Source organism: Sparus aurata, chromosome 18, assembly GCF_900880675.1.
Source record: "Sparus aurata chromosome 18, fSpaAur1.1, whole genome shotgun sequence".
Taxonomy (NCBI): domain Eukaryota; kingdom Metazoa; phylum Chordata; class Actinopteri; order Spariformes; family Sparidae; genus Sparus; species Sparus aurata.
Genome location: NC_044204.1, coordinates 29,638,197 through 29,656,618, shown reverse-complemented (window position 1 = coordinate 29,656,618; position 18,422 = coordinate 29,638,197). Strand labels below are relative to the sequence as shown.

The window sequence follows — 18,422 nt, the reverse complement described above, 5'->3', positions numbered from 1 at the left end:
AAATGTGTCTCTCTTTTCATCTCACTTCCTGTTCAGAGTGGTAAATATTTGATATTTCACAATAAGAGTCGTTAGTTAAACCTAGCATTATAGCACAGGTAATGTAGCGTGTAAAACAGCGTAATCTATTTATTTCTTTATTCACAAGCAGTATAAATCATAAACAATACGTAAAGCCACGATGTGTCCGTGATAGTGGATTTAAACAAGCAACCTGACGCCACGGTGCTTTTACACTGAAATAAACATTGTACACTTTCTGGAAAAAAATAGTTTTCACTTCCGGGCCGGAATTGATTCCTCTGTTGCTGTCGTCTTTCTGCTCTGCACTCCCCCCAGTTCGTGAATAATATTGGCCCCAAAGTTTGCTGTTCCCCTCGACGACACCGGAGCATTTGACTGAAAGGACACCGACATGGTGTTTAAAGTGACTGTCAACAGCGCCTGGAGGGCGACGAGGACGCTGTGGCTGCTCGTGCTGGTGAGCCTGTCTGTGTGCATCTGTGTGTGCCGAGCATCCTCACCTCAGGAGGACAGTGCCATGGAGAACATCGTTACCGAGAAAAAGGCTGAGGAGAGCCACCGGCAGGACAGCGCCGACCTGCTCATCTTCATCCTGCTGCTCACCCTCACCATCCTCACCATCTGGCTCTTCAAACACCGGCGCTTCAGGTTCCTGCACGAAACTGGACTGGCGATGATTTATGGTGAGATGCTCCGGCGTGACTGAGAGACGTCATCAGTGTCGTTTGCTCTCATGTGGGGATCATGATTAGATGTTAGATGAATGGATGTCATTGTCAGGGCCTCATTCCTCTTCTTCCTCTTCTTCTTCTTCCTAAAAAATGGCTAACTTAGGACAGAATGAACCCCTTATCTGCACCCTGCACGACATTCAGACATTTGGTACTTGTGGCCCCTAGATGTGGAAACTGTAGCTTGAAAACTCCTGCACCAAATGTTCACTTACCTACATTTTCACTTCCCTAAGGCCAACATTTTATGTGCTTGATATCAAGCAGGCTGCACAATGTGTGGTCGACTGTTTCCTCCTTCACTAAAAAAACCCTTCCCTCACATCTGTTAGAAAAAAAACACCACTAACTTGCCTGTGACTGCTCTTTACTTTCAGTTCTTACTTGCTGTGACATGGTGGCACCTCTGGAGAGCACCCAAATGTCTCTCCTTTTTAAAATAATTCCCTGAGCAGTGAGTATGAGTAAGTTGGTCACGCTGTAGTGGAGTCATGTTACTTTTAGTATCTACAGTATGACTTAGTCAAATATTTGCTAGCCCGCCCGTAGGAGCTTTCACAGGAGACATTTTGGCTGCCATAGTTGTAGATCATAACAATAAAAATCATGAATTCCATTGACATGTGGCAGCCATAATGTCTAGGTACGGTACCGTTGTGTCGGCTCACCTGCTTGGCCGCAGTAGTGGATTCTGCTGCTTTCAAGTGAAAATGTGTGATGTGAAAAAGTGAAACTGTGCCTGATTCTGTTGCTCCTGTGACGGCGTGAGCTCACATGTAATTATCTTTATAGGTGCGTAGTGTTTGTTTCGGTGAGGTCATGTAATTCCAGGCATAGCTCCACTCGGCTTCATTCAGATTACAGGTGCGGCGCCTTAACACGTATTTATTTTGGAGTTTTAGTCCTGAAGGTGATCTGACTTTAATTTCACACCAGAAACTGATCTCATGCTCTTTATTTCGACAGAAAAAATAATAATGAAACATTAGATGATCCTTTTGTAAATTTAAAGCAGCACCTCACATCCTCTCGTGACATCTCGTCATTGATTTTAGCCTCCTTGTTGCACCAGTAATCAACTCTGCCCTTTGTGTCCCGTTTGTCTCGCTTCTCCTTAACTTCCCTCCTCCTTAACTTCCCTCCTCAGGCCTGCTTGTCGGCGTGGTCTTGCGCTACGGCATCCACGTTCCCCGGGACATCAGCAACGCCACGCTGGGCTGCCCCGTAAACGCCAGCCCCGCCACCCTGCTGATCAACGTCAGCGGGAAATTCTACGAGTACACCCTGAAAGGAGAGATCAACGCCAACGAGGTGGACAACGTGCAAGATAATGAAATGCTGCGAAAGGTACAGGCCAGCATGTCAAAGTCCTCAAAATGTTCATAAAGGATTGTAAGTTATGGGGAGATCAGTGGCAGGAGGATGCTCTCAGTGAAAGATGGAGCCGCTTGAGCTTTTTTGGAGTCATGACTGTCATTCTGCGGTCGTGTGCTGTCGAGATTCACACCCACAAAACAAGGAACATGTAGAGAGAGTGCCACAAAGGCTGCAATCTTTCGAGTTGTTCCATTACTGTTTGAGGTTCGCTCACCACACATGTCGTCTATTACAGACTAAACCTGCAACGTCACATAAAGACAACTTTTAATACAGCACTGATCTCCATTTACAGCTAATACCCTGTTAATTTCCCCGTGCATCTCCTCGTTCTGCTATTGTCAGAGTGTTTTGTAGATTGTTCTGGAAGCTACTTTATGACGTACCAGATGTGTCTTTTTTTGTGACTGTATTTTTATCCTTTGTGTGTGTGTGTGTGTGTGTGTGTGACTCAGGTGACCTTTGACCCCGAAGTGTTCTTCAATATTCTCCTCCCACCGATCATTTTCCACGCTGGCTACAGCTTGAAAAGGGTGCTGTAGTTTTTCTCTCTCTTCTGCTGCTTAAAAAAACTAAAAGCTTGTTAATCTCAAAGCAATAACATTAGTTACACTTCACCCTTCAGTCAGATCATTGATGTGTGTAATTGTTTTGTCTTTCAGAGACACTTTTTCCGTAACATGGGATCCATCCTGGCTTATGCCTTTCTGGGGACAGTTATTTCCTGTTTTGTCATCGGGTAAGAAAAAATAAAATAAAACCATCATTCCGATTTCTCACGTGCAACTCTATATAGTCACCACAATGTGCATTCAGTAAATTCATTGTATGCCACAGCAGTGTTCATATGTGTCAGTGACTTTGGTGTTAAAGTGCCCGTGACGGCAATAAAATCAGTGTTGTTCATGACGACATGCTAATCCACCCGCTGTTCCTCCGTCAGGTTGCTGATGTACGGCTGCGTGATGCTGATGAAGCAGGTGGGACAGCTGGGCGGAGACTTCTTCTTCACCGACTGTCTGTTCTTTGGAGCCATCGTCTCCGCCACAGACCCCGGTGCGTACACTTCCAAAGCGCATAGGTTACACTGATTATACTGTTTCACAATGGAAAAATAACAAAACAAGCATCTTTGGAAACAACATAATTTCTGTTGTACTGTTGAGTAATTCTTTGAGGTGGGACGACAACAATTCCAAACATATTTGGATGTTTTGGTTCTTCTGACTTTGCACGTTGCAGGAATCAAATCAAAAAGCAATAAAATTATCAGTTTGAACAAAAAACAATCTAATAAATACTTGGGAAAAAAAATTGAAAAATGTCAATTTAGCAGCATTTATCAGTTCAAGTCTTTCATTGTTTCCTATTTCTACAAAATGGTAAAATAGAAGTATAGTAAAAAGCAAAGTACAAGAATATTTATATTTACAGTATAAGTTTATAATAAGGATCAAGCAATATGTTGATTTTTTTGTTTGCTGATACATGTTATTAGTAATTAAGGAGACAATATTTGGAACTGATGTACATATTGTACATTTGCAGTAAACATCAACATCTTAATGTCAGAATTTAAAATAGCCAATAATTGAATAGAATTTAGTCAAATATACTTGAATATTTCCTTTTTTTCTGCTGTTTCATAAATCCACTCCACTACATCTTGGAAGCTTTTACTCTGTTACGTTTATTACACGAGTCACTTTGTAGATTGAGAGTAACACGTATGTAAAATATGTAATTGGAAGTTATTGTGGGCGTGACATTGAGTTAGACGACAGATTGCTGCTTTAGAGCCAAAGCAGAATGATATTAAATAATGTATTTTTTTAGCAAAGAGACAAAAAGACAGATTTTCATATCGTCCAGGCTGATCACTGACCCATCTGTAGCATCGCTTTCCACCCACCTCCATCTTGCTCAGTGATATGTATCATTATTTTGGTCTGTGGTGAAATGGAGGTATATCAACAGTGTTTCACGTGTTTGTCTCGCTCCACAGTGACGGTCCTGGCTATCTTCAACGAGCTGCAGGTGGACGTGGATCTGTACGCTCTGCTGTTTGGGGAGAGTGTCCTCAATGACGCCGTGGCCCTGGTTCTGTCCTCGTAAGTCATCCGTCTTCGTGACGACACACCCAAACCATGAGTCTGTATCCACCCCAAACCATCCCGACTGTGTACAAAGCTCCTACGTAACTGATTGAGAGAAACGGTGAATGTGCAAGACATGACCTACACATTCGCCGGTGACCTTTTAACTAATCTGATATCAGCTTCTCATTAGCGCTGTGTCGAACACGAGGCGGTCGCTAAACTAACACTCAGTTTTTCTCCTCCTCTACTCGAAATGTTATTATTTCCCCAGAATTGTAAATTATAACAGCAGGCAGCGTGGAGGGGCCGGTCCCAGCGGAGAGACTCTGACCGTCCCACTGAACGGGTGCACTAAGTAGAGCATGGCATTGTGTGTCTTGCCTTTGCGGTGCCTTGGGACAAACATGACAAATCACCAGCTATCTGTTTTCCCCACTCCGGCTTATTCCGCTAGAGATGCAAAAGATTTCATTACATTCTCATTTATATCTGGGTTTTCTTTTTTGCTGCTGCGCCAGCTAAGAACACATTCCTATTATCTTTTGAAGAAACTGTTCACACAGAAGCCAAAGCGACGGCCAGACGCCAGGAATGATAACAGACAAACTACCTGGTGATTTGTTTTGTGAGTGTGCGTGGACTGTGGATGGTGAACATATCACTTTCATTCCATTTTATCTCAAAAGTACTTTGGCAGAAAAGAAAAATTGTTTTCTGTAATTGCTTTCTCTGACTGACAACTACCCGGCCAAATTTTTAGATAACTCTTCTGCGATAAAACGCCTCTCAACTCAGACTGCACTTGAAGGAGCTTCATTATTTTCGGGAGTGTGTTGAGGAGTGTCGTCTTGTTCTTTTGAGTATGACCTTATCGGGACAGTTCAGTGCTGATACTTAACTGTCAGGGGTCACAGAGTTGCTGTATAAACTGAAATCAGACTGACATGTAGGTGAAGTATCTCCCTATTTGGACTAAATTATCTTAAAGCAAGGATAAATCTCTGTAGTCAGTTTTCTTGCTCTACCTGCAGCATGTAATGGTGTTTATTTGGAGAAAACAGTCAGTAAATGGCAGTAAAGTAAGCCAAAAATACAGCATAACATTTAGTATACTTTATTATCTATTTATGGGACAATTCATCCGACGCACCAGATGCAGACTGTCGGTTTCAGCCTTTCCGTCGAACAGCCATTTCCTTTCTTCTATGACAGTGAGATAACACACGTGGCTACAGTGCTCACATCGACCTTCAGACCTTCATAAATGAATTTAATTGGATACTTTTGTGCTTTAATCACAGTACACAAGCCTTGTAACATGTTTCTTTTAGTAAAAATCTTGAATTGTATTCACTAGACATTGCATCAGTTTTTCCTTGTGGTTCTTAATATTTATATTTATAAAGCTAGCCGTTGTTACCTTTTCTTTTGCAGGGGATTAGCCATTTTAATCCCAGGGCCTGCCTCCCCGCTTGCAAATGGTCCACCAAAAAAAAAAAAAAAAGTCATTGTTTTGCAGGAGCACTGGCGCTGCATTTGTGCTGCCCAAGATGACTGTGGTTGGTTAGAAAAACAACAAACAAGCCAGATGATTTCCCCCCATGTGGCAGAGTGGTAATGAGTGCAGCCAGACCGTTCTCTAGCGCTGACACGGTGCCGTGGTTTCGGCTGTGCGACACTGTGAGAACATGTGTCCCCTCACAAGACATCCTGACCTCAGGGGGAACTCACCTGCATCGATTCCGTCTCAAGGCTTCATCACAAATCTGCACTTATTTCAAGCAATATCACTGCAGTAGACTTTTAAAAGCTTGTCCTAGGTTGAGTATTAACACTGAACTGTCCAAATAGAGAATCTTCTGTTCCAGCCCTCTCACCGCTACATCACTCTGCTCTTCTTTTTCTGAACTCATCCAGTTTGCACAAGTTTTTTTTGCTGTGAAGGCCAACAGCGGCACAACTGAATTTAAGTTCCCGTACAAAGAGACCTGCTAGAGATATTATTTTCTGTGTGCAGGCTTTAATTTAGGCTTTGTAAGTTATGTTTGTGCTCATCGGTGATTGTATTTTGTGTTACTTCAGGTCTATCGTAGCGTACCAGCCACAAGGAGACAACAGCCACACCTTCGAGGGCACGGCGATGCTGAAGTCTTTCGGGATTTTCCTCGGAGTGTTCAGCGGCTCCTTTGCTCTCGGCGTGGCCACAGGAATCGTCACCGCTCTCATATCCTTTGTGGCGCGGCTTATTTGTTTAATTTACTTATACTAAAAAGTATATTTGTAGAACTTTCCTTTTAAGACTAAAAGAAAGCAAAGCATAAGCACAGTAAAACGTTTAATTAAATCCTTTTTACGTACAATATTGCTGGTAAACATTTCTGTTGGAGCTTTTTAATTGATAGTGTTTTTTGTGGGAAGTCTGCAGATAATGAAACATTTTTACTGTTTGAAGAAACGGGCAACAATAATTTTTAATAAGGACATTTTCTCCATTAAAATCCGAGTCCAGTCAGGACTCCCCTTGTAACACATCACCTTACTTGGGTGACAAATGAAATTATTCCACCTGTCCTTTCTCCGACGTTATGAATAATAGATAAAAGTTTGATCGGAGTTCATCTCGCCGTGTCTCAGTGTCTTGTTAAACTCCTTGACTGTCGACCGCACGTGACAAAGTTCACTAAGCTGAGAGATTTCCAGCTGTTGGAGACGGCTCTGTTCTTCCTCATGTCCTGGAGCACATTCCTGCTGGCCGAGGCCTGCGGCTTCACAGGTAACACACACACACACACACACACACACACACACACACACACACACACACACACACACACACACACACACACACTCACTCCAACCAGCATTTACTAGACAGTAAATCTCTTGGACAAAGCACAAAATATGTTTCCCTTGAGGATCAAATACTCGGTCACACTGTTGGTAATAATCAGTGTTTATTGATCGTCTCTCTCTTGTGCGTCTCCGTCCCTCCTGGCGTGCTGCAGGTGTGGTCGCGGTGCTGTTTTGCGGAATCACTCAGGCCCACTACACCTTCAACAACCTGTCTCCCGACTCCCAGGACAGGACCAAACAGGTCAGACCTGGAGGACAGCTTCACCACTGCTCTTTTCTTGTCTTTTTCAACACACAATAAATTCTGACTTGTGTTTAAACCAGCATTTTGACAATAGTGCTAAAGGTGGAGTTTATCAGAGACAAAGTCAAAAGTGAAAATGTCACAAGATTAATAAAAAGCGTGTGTCAGTTTACAAGCTATAAAATGCTGCAGTGGGTTTGTTGGTCGAGCCTTGTAAATTCAGATTTATGGTTTGATATTGTGGCTCGGCTCATGAATCTGTGTCATCTGTTGAAGTAAAACTCTGTGTTGAGTGACCCAAACAAGGTAGAATGACGAGGTAAAATGCCCGATTGATATGCAGCTTTTGGTGCAGATACAGATATTAGGGAGTGAAAAATGAATCCAGATGATAAATAAATCGGCCGATACACAAATGCACATTTGTGCAATGTTCCTTCAAATGTTCGTCATCAAACAGTTTAAAAATAAGCTTTGAGGGCGTGTGACATCAGTGAACCAAACTAATTAAAAACAACAGTTAAATTGCTGTCAGAGTCACTTGTGTTTCCACGTGTACCAAGGTTGCATTGATGTCGTTTCTCTTGTGTTGCAGCTGTTCGAGCTGCTAAATTTCCTGGCAGAGAACTTCATTTTCTCCTACATGGGTCTGACCCTGTTCACCTTCCAGAACCACGTCTTTAATCCCATGTTCATCGTTGGAGCTTTTGTATCTTTTGCTCGTGTGAACTACCTGCTGCACTCAAATCCTCTGCTTCATCACAACATGTGTCAGTGTCAGTGTCAGCGCAGGAATGTGGAACTCCCACTAGTATCAGCGCTTTTCAGACGCCAGAAAATAAAAAGATCCCACAGCGTTACACCTGACATCCACGAGGCAAGCTGTAATTGATTTAAAGGAGCAGTAAATAGTTTGGCACAGAATGAGGACGCTTCACTGTGTCGCTGTTTCGTTGTCCTCTCCTTGACCTCCGTCCCTCCCAGGTGGCAGTGTTCCTGGGACGAGCTGCGAACATCTACCCTCTCTCATTCCTTCTAAATCTGGGACGGCGCAACAAGATCAGGTCAAACTTCCAGCACATGATGATGTTTGCAGGTCAGTATGTATCCTGAACACTGTGAGCCTCTAGATATGAAGAGAATAAAATAAAGGCTTGTAATCAGAGATCACCTGATCTGTCTTAAAGAATAACTGGCATACTTGTTTGCGTCTAATGTTCTCTGTGCTCTTCAGGACTGCGAGGAGCGATGACCTTCGCCCTGTCCATCAGGGACACGGCGACATACGCCCGTCAGATGATGTTTTCCACCACTCTGCTCGTGGTCTTCTTCACGGTTTGGATCTGTGGAGGTGGCACGACGCAGATGCTGTCGTGCCAGCGCATTCGGTACGCCTCTCCCTCCCTCACCTATCAGATTCACTGGATTCACATTTGTTTATAACACTGCAGGGGTTTGACACATTAGGGTATTATGTGTTTAGCTCCTCTAGTTCACCTATCAGGTCAAAACATTCATGGAAACCTTTTTCTCTGCCCCTCAAGGCTGTTTTATATTTAAACGCCCACCTTTACGTGGTGCCTCGCTGCTCAGGAACTTGCTAAACGTGGGAAACACGCTTAACAACACTTACGCAGCTGATTTCCATGTTTTTTTTTCTCTCTTTTCTTTCACAGAGTGGGAGTGGACTCTGATCAAGATAACTCTGTAAGTGTGCCTCTTGAGAAACACTTAAATACTGTAATGTCTGTAAGAAAACCTCTAACTCCACGTTTTCCGTGTTCGCACAGATGAGTATCACTGAAGGCCCGGAGAGAAGAAGCACCAAACAAGAAAGTGCCTGGCTTTTCAGAATTTGGTACAACTTCGACCACAAGTATCCTTGGAAGTGATTCATACAAGTGATAAATTTATATTGATTGACTGATTTTTTTAAAATTGTCTGTTTTCAAGTAGTTGGTTTTGTTTTGATTCAAAAAGATAAAAGTATGTGGCCTTTGCAGACAGGAAAAAAGGGAAAGAAAGGGGTGTAACATGGTTGTGCGACATATTTGCAACCATTTCAGTTACCTGCGTCTAATAACTTGTAACTTTTAGTCACAACTATGATAATGATCTCGCCACAACTGTTACAAGAAACAGACAAGTAGATGATTGGCTTTTGAAAGAATGCTGCACCTCTGACAGAGAAACTAAGAGTAAGATACAAACAACAGACACAACAGAAATCCTCGTATATAAATCACAAATTAGCAGAACAAAAACAAGAATAGGTTTTTGGTTCTTTTCCCGATACTAGAGGTCAGGTTTAGTGTGACAGCAAGTCATCAGCCTTAAGAAACATTTATAACACTTGACACTGATCATTTTAACCTAACTACACAAGCATGGTACGTTTGTTTTCCATGTCTAATATCACCTTACAGAAAAGGTCTTAAGTCCTCCTCCCCTCCCCCTCCTTCCTTCCTCCACCCTGAGTGGCACTTGGGAAAGACAGCCCCCAAAAAACTACACTAGCCCTGTATGTTGAAGGGACACTGGTGTAGTGACGGCTGTACTTCACAGTGTCAGACAGCAGAGGGAGCACCGTGTACAGAAGACAAATGATCTCTTTTATTAGCTGCGAAGTATGAAGGTCATGAAGTTTAATGTATTTTCATTAAATCACTTTAATTGTGATCATTTTAACCTTTTGACCTGAATATAAAAAAAAAGCCAATTGTTCATTCATTTAGTTGCTCTTCATTAATCACACTTGAGTTCGTCTCTCTCTCTCTCTCTCTCTGTGTGTAACCCGTCTCTCTTTTTCTCAGTGCTCGTTTTCATTGTTATCATGTCCTTGACTCGAGCCCCCCCCCCCCTCCAGCTACCTGAAGCCCATCCTGACTCACAGCGGCCCCCCTCTCACAGCCACGCTGCCTCCCTGCTGCGGCCCCCTCGCCCGCTTCCTCACCAGCCCTCAGGCCTATGAGGTCAGACTCACACAGGAGCTATTTTTGGCTCAGCTGTGTTTGTTAAGTTTTATATTGTATTAACGGATGGAAGTTATTCAGATGAGTCACGAAGCACGGAGGTTCAGTTTGAAGCGAAAGATGTTGTCTCACTGGACAGATGAGAGGAATATTAAAGGTGCACTCTGCAGTTTTGCGGAAGACATTTTAATCAGAATTATTTAGTTTGACCTTAGAGATTACTCTGTTTGTATTTGGCGGACCCTGCCACCTTTTCTAGCTCCAGACAAAGTTCTGGGGACCTTACTAATATTGTAGATATTAAAATTCTGAGCTTGAATTTCTATAGTCCAGTCACTTCCTGTTCTTCATTTTCATTGTTCCTCTCGACAGAACGAGTGCCAGCTGAAGGATGACGACTCCGACCTCATCCTCACAGACGGCGACATCAACCTGACCTACGGCGACATCACGGTCAGCACAGACGCCTCAGGTGCCCACACGAGCGGCGGCGCGGCATTCGCCGGCGCCGCCACCTCCGACGACTTGGACAGGGAGTTGACGTACGGAGATCACGAGCTGGTGATGAGGGGCACCCGCCTGGTGCTGCCCATGGATGACTCTGAGCCGCCCTTCACAGACCTCCACCACGGCATGCGGATGTGAAGGCCTTTCACCGGAAGACCCAGACGAACCGTCCCGACTCGAACTGACCCGAGCCATCGAGCAAACCGACCAGTACCTGACACTCCGTCCTTCACTGTTTCTCATCCCGCCTCGCTTCTCTTCCTTTATCGCCACGTTTCGCTCCCTCTAGTGGCAACTCACTGTCTCTACCTCATTCTTGTTCTGCTCCTTTCCACACCTTTCTGGCATCTGCCGTTAATTGTAATATAGTCTTTATTTATTTGCAGGTTTTTTTTTCTTCTTAGTTCAGCTTAAAGTCAGTCACCTTACTGTAGCATTGCACAGAGGTCTAGCAGCATGTGTTAGTGTGTAAATGCAACCACGAGCTACTTTGTCGATGTACAGTATATCACAGGAGTACTATAACTTTGATATGCATGCTGAGGATGCTTGTCGTTTTCTTTGTGTGGGAGGTTACGGGGCTTTTGTGTTTCGGGTCTGACCTTGAATGTTGCTGCCTTCTATCTGTGCATCAGAGGCATGCTGACCCAGTGGATAACTTTACTGTACACTTTGTTACAATCAAGTGCCTGGGAAATGTAGTTTTAAAAAGCATGGCAGCCCGTACACGGATCGGCTCTGGGAAGCAGAGCCGGATCAGGGTGGGCGGTCACGCAGTTTTTTCTTTCGTATAAAAGAGGAAAAATAACTTAAAAAAAACAAAAACAAACAGACACCTCTGTCCATAAGGTAGCAATATTACTCAGTGGGTGTTTGGGCTGTCAGTTTGTGCTCTCCGCCTGTAAATAGTGTGTAACAATGCGAGCCACTGTACTGATGCAGTGTAACCTGGCAGTGAAAGTTGTGGATCTCTCCCAACGACCTTTGACTGTGACACAGAGAGGGGCTTTACACCTTATTTTAGAAGCTGATGTTGCTCACAGCAGAACGAAGGGCTGTTGTTCTGACGACAAGATCCAAACGTGTTTGAGCGGAGAAAGCTTAGTGCCATTTCTGTCCTGCATTCGGACGCTTTGTGAAAAACCGAACGCAGGCGACCTTAAAAGTGTTTTGTATCCTTTTTGGGTTTTTTTGCGACAGAGCTTAAAGGACTTTAAGCTGAATCACATTTGTCCTACATATTTAGCTTTTTCAATACATTTTCTATTGCGATTGCGCGTAAATGTCGAGACTTTGGATCAAATTTTAGCATTAAATGAATCTCAGAAACGCACACAGATACATGAAATCCACACACAAGTGAAGCGAGTCACTCTTTGAGTTTAATTAAGGCACATCAGAGAATTGATTTTCTCTCAATCAGATTTTGTTTAGGTCTGCAACCAGTTTAAACACTATCGATGAAGCAATTTTCTTTGTGAAACTGATCAGTCGTTTGGCCTGTAAAGTGTCTGACACCAGTGAAAACAAATTCTCATGACAGATTCAATTTCCCAGAACTTGAGTTGATATATTTCAAGGGTTATTCTGGTATTTTTTAATATAAAATGATGGTGGTACAAGAATAGATGAATGTTTTGAGATCAGTCCAGTTGCTTGCCTCAGCTGACAGCTGGGAAACAGGGATGCAACAGTATGAGATCACCGGAAAGATCCCTAAATAATTGGACCTTTTTTGTTTGAAGAGCATCCTTTTGTTTAACTACAAACAGCTGTTATATCTCTCCCTTTCAAAGCCACCAGACTTCATTGACAAAAACAGTCATTTTACCTCGCAGAAGATGGGAGTTATTGTCCTGCTGCTGCTTCGATCGCTTAGTTGTTTGTGTTACTTTGTGTGACTTTAACAAGTTAGTTTGTATTTGATAAGGAACAGGTTAAACTAACTGGACCAATTCAAAAACGTTTTGCACCTGTTGTATGAAATACTGGAATTACCCTTTAAATGTCTCGTTACGTGTGATCAACAGTTTAAAACCCAAAGAGATTCACACACAAAATCGCCAATATGTACATTTTAGAAGCTGGACGCAGTGAATTTGAAGCATTTTCGCTTCAAAAATACTTTCACTCAATCATCAGAATTGTTCCCAATTGATTCTTTTGTTGTTGCTGAGCAACTAAATCATTAATTAATTGCAGCCCCTCAATTTTATACAATGATGTCCGTAAGATCAGTGAATAAGACAGGGGATGGCCGTGATTATTGTAATGACTTGATTTCAGATATGAGCAGATATTAACGTTGGTACTGTGGCAGCTTGTCATTATGAAAACTGCTGGAATAAGAACAACAATCGTTGTTTCCATGCTGGCTGTTTCTCTCTCTGCTGTGCGAGACTGGACGGTGCGTGAGGGTTTAAAGAGCACGAAGTCTTAAAAATACACACAATCATTAATGGTTCAGATGGAGCGATGTGTTAACGTTTTACTTGCCGTCTTATTTCTGGATGGGAGGAAGGTTCAGTGATCTAATTCGTGTGCGGAGTGCAGCAGCTGTTAACGCGGGGTCTAACAGGAAGTGTTGACAGGGCGACGCCGTGGCAACGCTGTGTTGACGTGGACGGGAGCCAGAAAACACTGACGAACAAGGCGACTAAAAGTTGAACACACCGTTTTTGCGTTCCGTCCTCTCGGTGAGCCAGAGAGGAGAAACGACATTGCAAAACGGATGCAAGAGAATGAAAAGAAGAGGGTGAGAGAAATAAAAAGAGAGATGCTTAGTTAGTGTTTGTGTGTGTTTGTGTTGGAGATGATACGGAGGTGGAAGGAAGATGTCAAGCTTCCTCCCACGGTTATCTTCTGCTGTGCAGGAACTTCTGACAGAAAGTGTTTTCCTCTTGTTTTTTTAATCAGGCATGCCTCTTGACTCCATCGGAACCCAGGAAACGATTCGTTCCCGACAAAGTTTTTTTTTTAGCACGTGTCCTTTGTTGTTGTCGTTGAATTTATTTTGTAGAAGGGAAGCGATGACGTGAAAGGAAAAAAAAAAATTTGCACTTCTTCATCCAGAATGTTTTATTGTTTTGCTACGTTGTATGTTTTATCTAACGGCTGCTTTTTTTTAATATTATTTACCTTTTTTTAAATTTGTTTTTGGAAGGTTGTGGAAAAATGTCAGATGAATGTCAAACAAGTCGCGTCAGTTTAACGAGTCTCGCGTCGATGTTCGGTAGAATTTCAAGTTTTAGAATGAATTTCCCCGTCGCAGTCGAGATGGTTAAAAGTCCCCTTTTCATGCTTTCGTTCCATCTTATCACTTTACCATTCAGGTACTCTGATGTGTGTCTGCAAAAACGTCTGAATGCTGTCGACTTCTACAGAGCATGAATCATTCATCGTTCAAAAAAAAAAAAAAAAATATATATATAAATATATATACAAGCAGATGTGTGTGCCACTGTTCTTCAACTGACACATTAAATAATGTGAAATCTGCAAAAAGCTGATATAGGTTTCGGTGTTTGCCTACTGCTCTGCCAGTATGTGTTCTCTCTCTCTCTCTCTGTTCTCTGAATGGTGACTCGTGATGGGCTTTGATCATTGGAAGTTTTGTCTGAAGTAGCTGACCAAAGAGGCCTGCTGTGCTTTGTGTTTTCAGACAGTCCACTCTATCTTTATACTGCAAATTCTCTGTGTGAATGCGTGAACGTGTGCTCATGCCTGCAAGTGTGTATGGGATGTGTGTGTGCGTGCGTGCGCGTGTGTGTGTGTGCGAGGGAGAGAGGAAGACGTCGCGTCGTCTCTCTTCCCCCGTTGTGTCGCAGGTACTGACTGTTTACATCTGTGTGAATATACTCTCACCTGTCCATGTGCGTGCAACGGTCAATAAACAGAAGCCTGTGCTTTTGATTAAAGCCCTTCGCTGCAATGGCCTCGTCATTTACCTCGTTTCCTCTTCTAATGGATAACCGGGGTTGTGTAAGAATGTATCTGTGGAGCTCATGAGATCATCCAAAAGAAGATTAGTGCCAGGAGTGATTTTATTCGAGTTGCGTAAGTCCAGGAGGGGGATTTTCTCGTTAGGGTTTATAATCTTCATACCTGAAATGTGGCAGTGAGACCAAGATTACACGCTATTAAAGATTGTTAAATATTCCAGTGGGATAAAGTTAGACTGGGGCCTGATGGTCCTGCTCTGAAGCAGGGTTGTGATGCGGTTCCCACCGAACGATGGCAAAATAAACCAGCGGGATGATGAGCAGAAAAAAAGAAAATACACAATGAAGTGTTTGCGCTCTAGAAGTTGGTTTGTTTTTCAGGCCTCCGAAAGTTTAATAAAAAAACAATCTGAGGAGAGAAAAAAACAGCGACCCGGTCACGACCTGTAGACATATGCAACCCGTCAGGATGATTCACAGGAGACTCTGTGCAGGTTTATAAGATCAGAAAGCTGGGATTCAGGAAAAATGGTGGAAAGACTTCTACAAGTTTAGGCTCCTTGTCTTCTTGTATTTTAATATATAAAAGAATTTAGCATTGAAATGTATAAAATCAACTAGACCACATTCTGTCAAGCTGTGCACGCACGTTATCCCAGATATTTCCAGAACAAGGAAACTCAGGGGAACCGTGCATTTCATTTGGTTGCTCACTTACAACTTCCAGTCAGAGAGTGAGGAAGGAAGTTGGTGAATGATTCTAAATTTAACGTGTATAAAAGAATATTCTTCCCAAACGGCCAGAACACTTTACTGTGTATTAGTTGATTTGTATGTGTTCTAACTTCAGGTCAACTCTCGCTCAGCTCAGCACTCACCCGAGACTCCAGTTGCCTCCCTTCTTTCTCCTCTCTCCTCTCTGTGAGGTGATGTTTCCCCTCCAGATTCACTCGGCAGTCGGCGTTACAGCACCCGGCGATGGAGGTCACGTCCACGGATCCCTGCTGCAGTCAGGCCGATAAACGGGAGTGAAGATGAATCCACATTTTAAAAGAATTCTCCACGCTCTCATTCCTTCTGTAAGCGGCTCCAGATCAGCGCAGAATCCAAAGTGACTCCAGGTGTTTATTCCTCCAGAAGGTCTGGCTCACACCTGACTCTGTCCTGTCTTTTATTTTGTTTTGACAGAGACCACTTGCCTTCATTCATAACCAAAAAAGTGGTTGGAGTCCAGCTACAGGATTTTAAAAGGTCCCGTGAATTTAATACAGGTTTCAACATGAATATTTCAGTAAAATCAGCGACATGAACTGGGAGAAGTTCTGGATTTTTTCGGCGAGTTGGCAGCTTCTATTTGCACCATTTAACTATATCTCATTAAAGATGCAGTTGTTCTTTTTTGGCACACGCTTTTCATCCGTCATGCTGTCAGCTGTAACGTTGCAATACGTCAGCTAAGGAAGAACAAGGTGAAGACATTCATCCAATCAGCACGGCCTTGTAGTTTGTTCAAGTAGCACATACTGTATCTGCCAGTCGATGAGGTTATGTAAAGGTTTGGAAGCTGAAGTACGAGGACATTAAATACTGCAGCAGCTCTCTGATTTGCATCGAAAGCAGATCGTGGCCGTCTTCCAGATCGATCACCCCGACTCCCAATCTGATAACACGCCAGACGTGTGAATGAAAAACAAAGTGTGCATGAATTATTGTTTGATGCGAGTCGACTCTGAGACCCTGATGTGTCAAACTGTCCCCAGCGTGCGACATGAGTGCTGAGTGACTCCCTAAGGTTGTATTTATTGAATGAAAGTGTCATCAGAGGGCACCTTGTGAAAGACGCACCTTTCTCATCTTCCTGTCTTGTATTTACATCTTATTCTCACATTTTAATCAAATATTTTTAGATGATCCTCTGTTTCTCTGTCATTTGTAATGCTGTCAGTGAGTATGTGAACCAAAAATCTATCTTTTTGCACCTTCCAAAATGCATATTCGACAAATTTCACCCATCTGTCCGAGATAAAAGGGCCGAGTTGTGTAAATGAGAGAGCCACGCCCTGAGCAGTGCAGACTAATGCCAGTTTACTCTCCCAGCTGAGATATCAGGTAACGTGTTCCTAATATGGGCACAACTCCCTCCAGTCTGCTCAAGAATGTCTCAGTAGTGGAGTTAGAGTCCAGGGCGGAAACAGTCGTTTTAAAGGGCCACTTAGCTCCAGCACAGAACAGAACCTTCTGATTCCCACTCACTTGGCACTCTTTCACTCCACTGGATTGTTTTACTTACTGCAAGACGAAATCTCATACGACGACAATGGATCGAGGAAGACGTTTACTGCTGCGTATCCTCTGTTGCGTCATCCAGTAAAAACAAGATTCTTGATTGCTTTTGCTTTCATGACATGACAGCCAGCCATGGGTGCAGATCCTGGGGGGGACGGGGGGGAACATGTCCCCCCCCAATTTCTGAAAAACATGAATTGTCCCCCCCAATAAAAATACACTAAATTATTCAAAATTGAACAAATGTATTTTCAGACTTCACATTCTTCACATTTTAGATTCAGAACTGTTTACCAGCATAACTGGCATTATAAAAACATGATCAGTTAGTTTACGCCCCTTGGTTAGGGCTTCATATTTTGACATTCATCCATATCAATTAATCATGCATAAAGTAGTCCCATACACTGGGAGAAAAGGAAGATGGTGAGAAGAATTGGGGATCTGGGAGGCTTGGAGGGAGGTGAAAGATAAGAGCATGAGTAGACCCTTAAAATTATGATTTACGAATATTACATTTAAGTAAGCAGTGATACGCGCTGTTGTCTGTTTAGGACAAAAACAAGAAAGGTAAGCACAATAAATGATTCCCTGTGCAGTACTTTTTGAATGATGTGCCGAGAAAACTCACTTTTGTGTCCCCCCCCCCTAATCCTAACATCGGATCTGCACCCCTGCAGCCAGCCCCTAAAAACTTCTCCACCCAGATGGACCTGCACAGATCAGACCACGAGGCCCCCCATCAACATTAATCCAAGTCTCAAGCAAGTCCCGAGTCAAGTCACAGGTTGTGTCAAGTAAGATCGGGTCCTTGTAGTCAACCTTAAAATGACATCATCTGTGTAAGATTAGATAGATTGGTTCCTGTGCAACCAAAACAGGAAGAGGTGTTGTGTTCCGCGGCCACGTCTCCAGGTAACAGTGGAGCAACTGGAACAACTGTGGAAACTCTTCTCCACGTGGATGGAGAAGGCAAAGAAGGTGAAGATGGAGGGTGACAGAGTGAGGAGTGAACAGGTGGGCAGTCACTGGATGGAAAATCTCCGGTGTTTCATGTAGATGTTTTCTCTCACCACCAGGACGTGAGGCGGTTCAAAACTGACGTTCTTTCTACTGGAGTACATAACAAAAATGCCTCTTCACTGATAACAACCGGGTGATTAACTCTGCCTTCCATAGCAGAGATCAGGGGTTTATTTCAGGTCAAATTGAGATTCTTTTTTTGCTTTGGAAATTAGCCAGGCTGCTGGAATTTTAAACGGTTTTCTGAAGTCTGTTTCCACTTTTAAGTTACGTCAAGTTCCAAGTCAAGTCATTTTTTATCCCCCAACATACATCATTCTTACCTGCAGTGTCGGGACCTTTATACAGAGAAACAAAGCATGAGT

At 43.1% G+C, this 18,422-nt stretch overlaps 1 protein-coding gene across 1 annotated transcript; it reads left to right on the top strand.

Moving 5' to 3' along the window:
- The first annotated feature begins 269 nt into the window (after positions 1–269).
- Positions 270–14,724, top strand: slc9a6a (solute carrier family 9 member A6a). Its single transcript, XM_030397046.1, has 16 exons — positions 270–707; positions 1,903–2,102; positions 2,588–2,665; positions 2,795–2,871; positions 3,076–3,188; positions 4,138–4,243; positions 6,314–6,455; positions 6,899–7,004; positions 7,237–7,325; positions 7,924–8,037; positions 8,313–8,424; positions 8,563–8,716; positions 9,005–9,035; positions 9,119–9,204; positions 10,195–10,300; positions 10,673–14,724. The coding sequence occupies exons 1-16, from the start codon at positions 416–418 to the stop codon at positions 10,943–10,945; spliced, it is 2,079 nt and encodes a 692-aa protein (XP_030252906.1). The 5' UTR covers positions 270–415; the 3' UTR covers positions 10,946–14,724.
- Positions 14,725–18,422: the final 3,698 nt, after the last annotated feature.

Bases quoted from the DNA above. Each gene is read 5' to 3' on its own strand.
- slc9a6a (XM_030397046.1), top strand. From the start codon at position 416: ATGGTGTTTAAAGTGACTGTCAACAGCGCCTGGAGGGCGACGAGGACG. The intron at 4,244-6,313 runs GTAAGTCATCCG...GTGTTACTTCAG, and splicing joins GTGGCCCTGGTTCTGTCCTC to GTCTATCGTAGCGTACCAGC. The intron at 8,038-8,312 runs GTATCTTTTGCT...CGTCCCTCCCAG, and splicing joins TGTTCATCGTTGGAGCTTTT to GTGGCAGTGTTCCTGGGACG.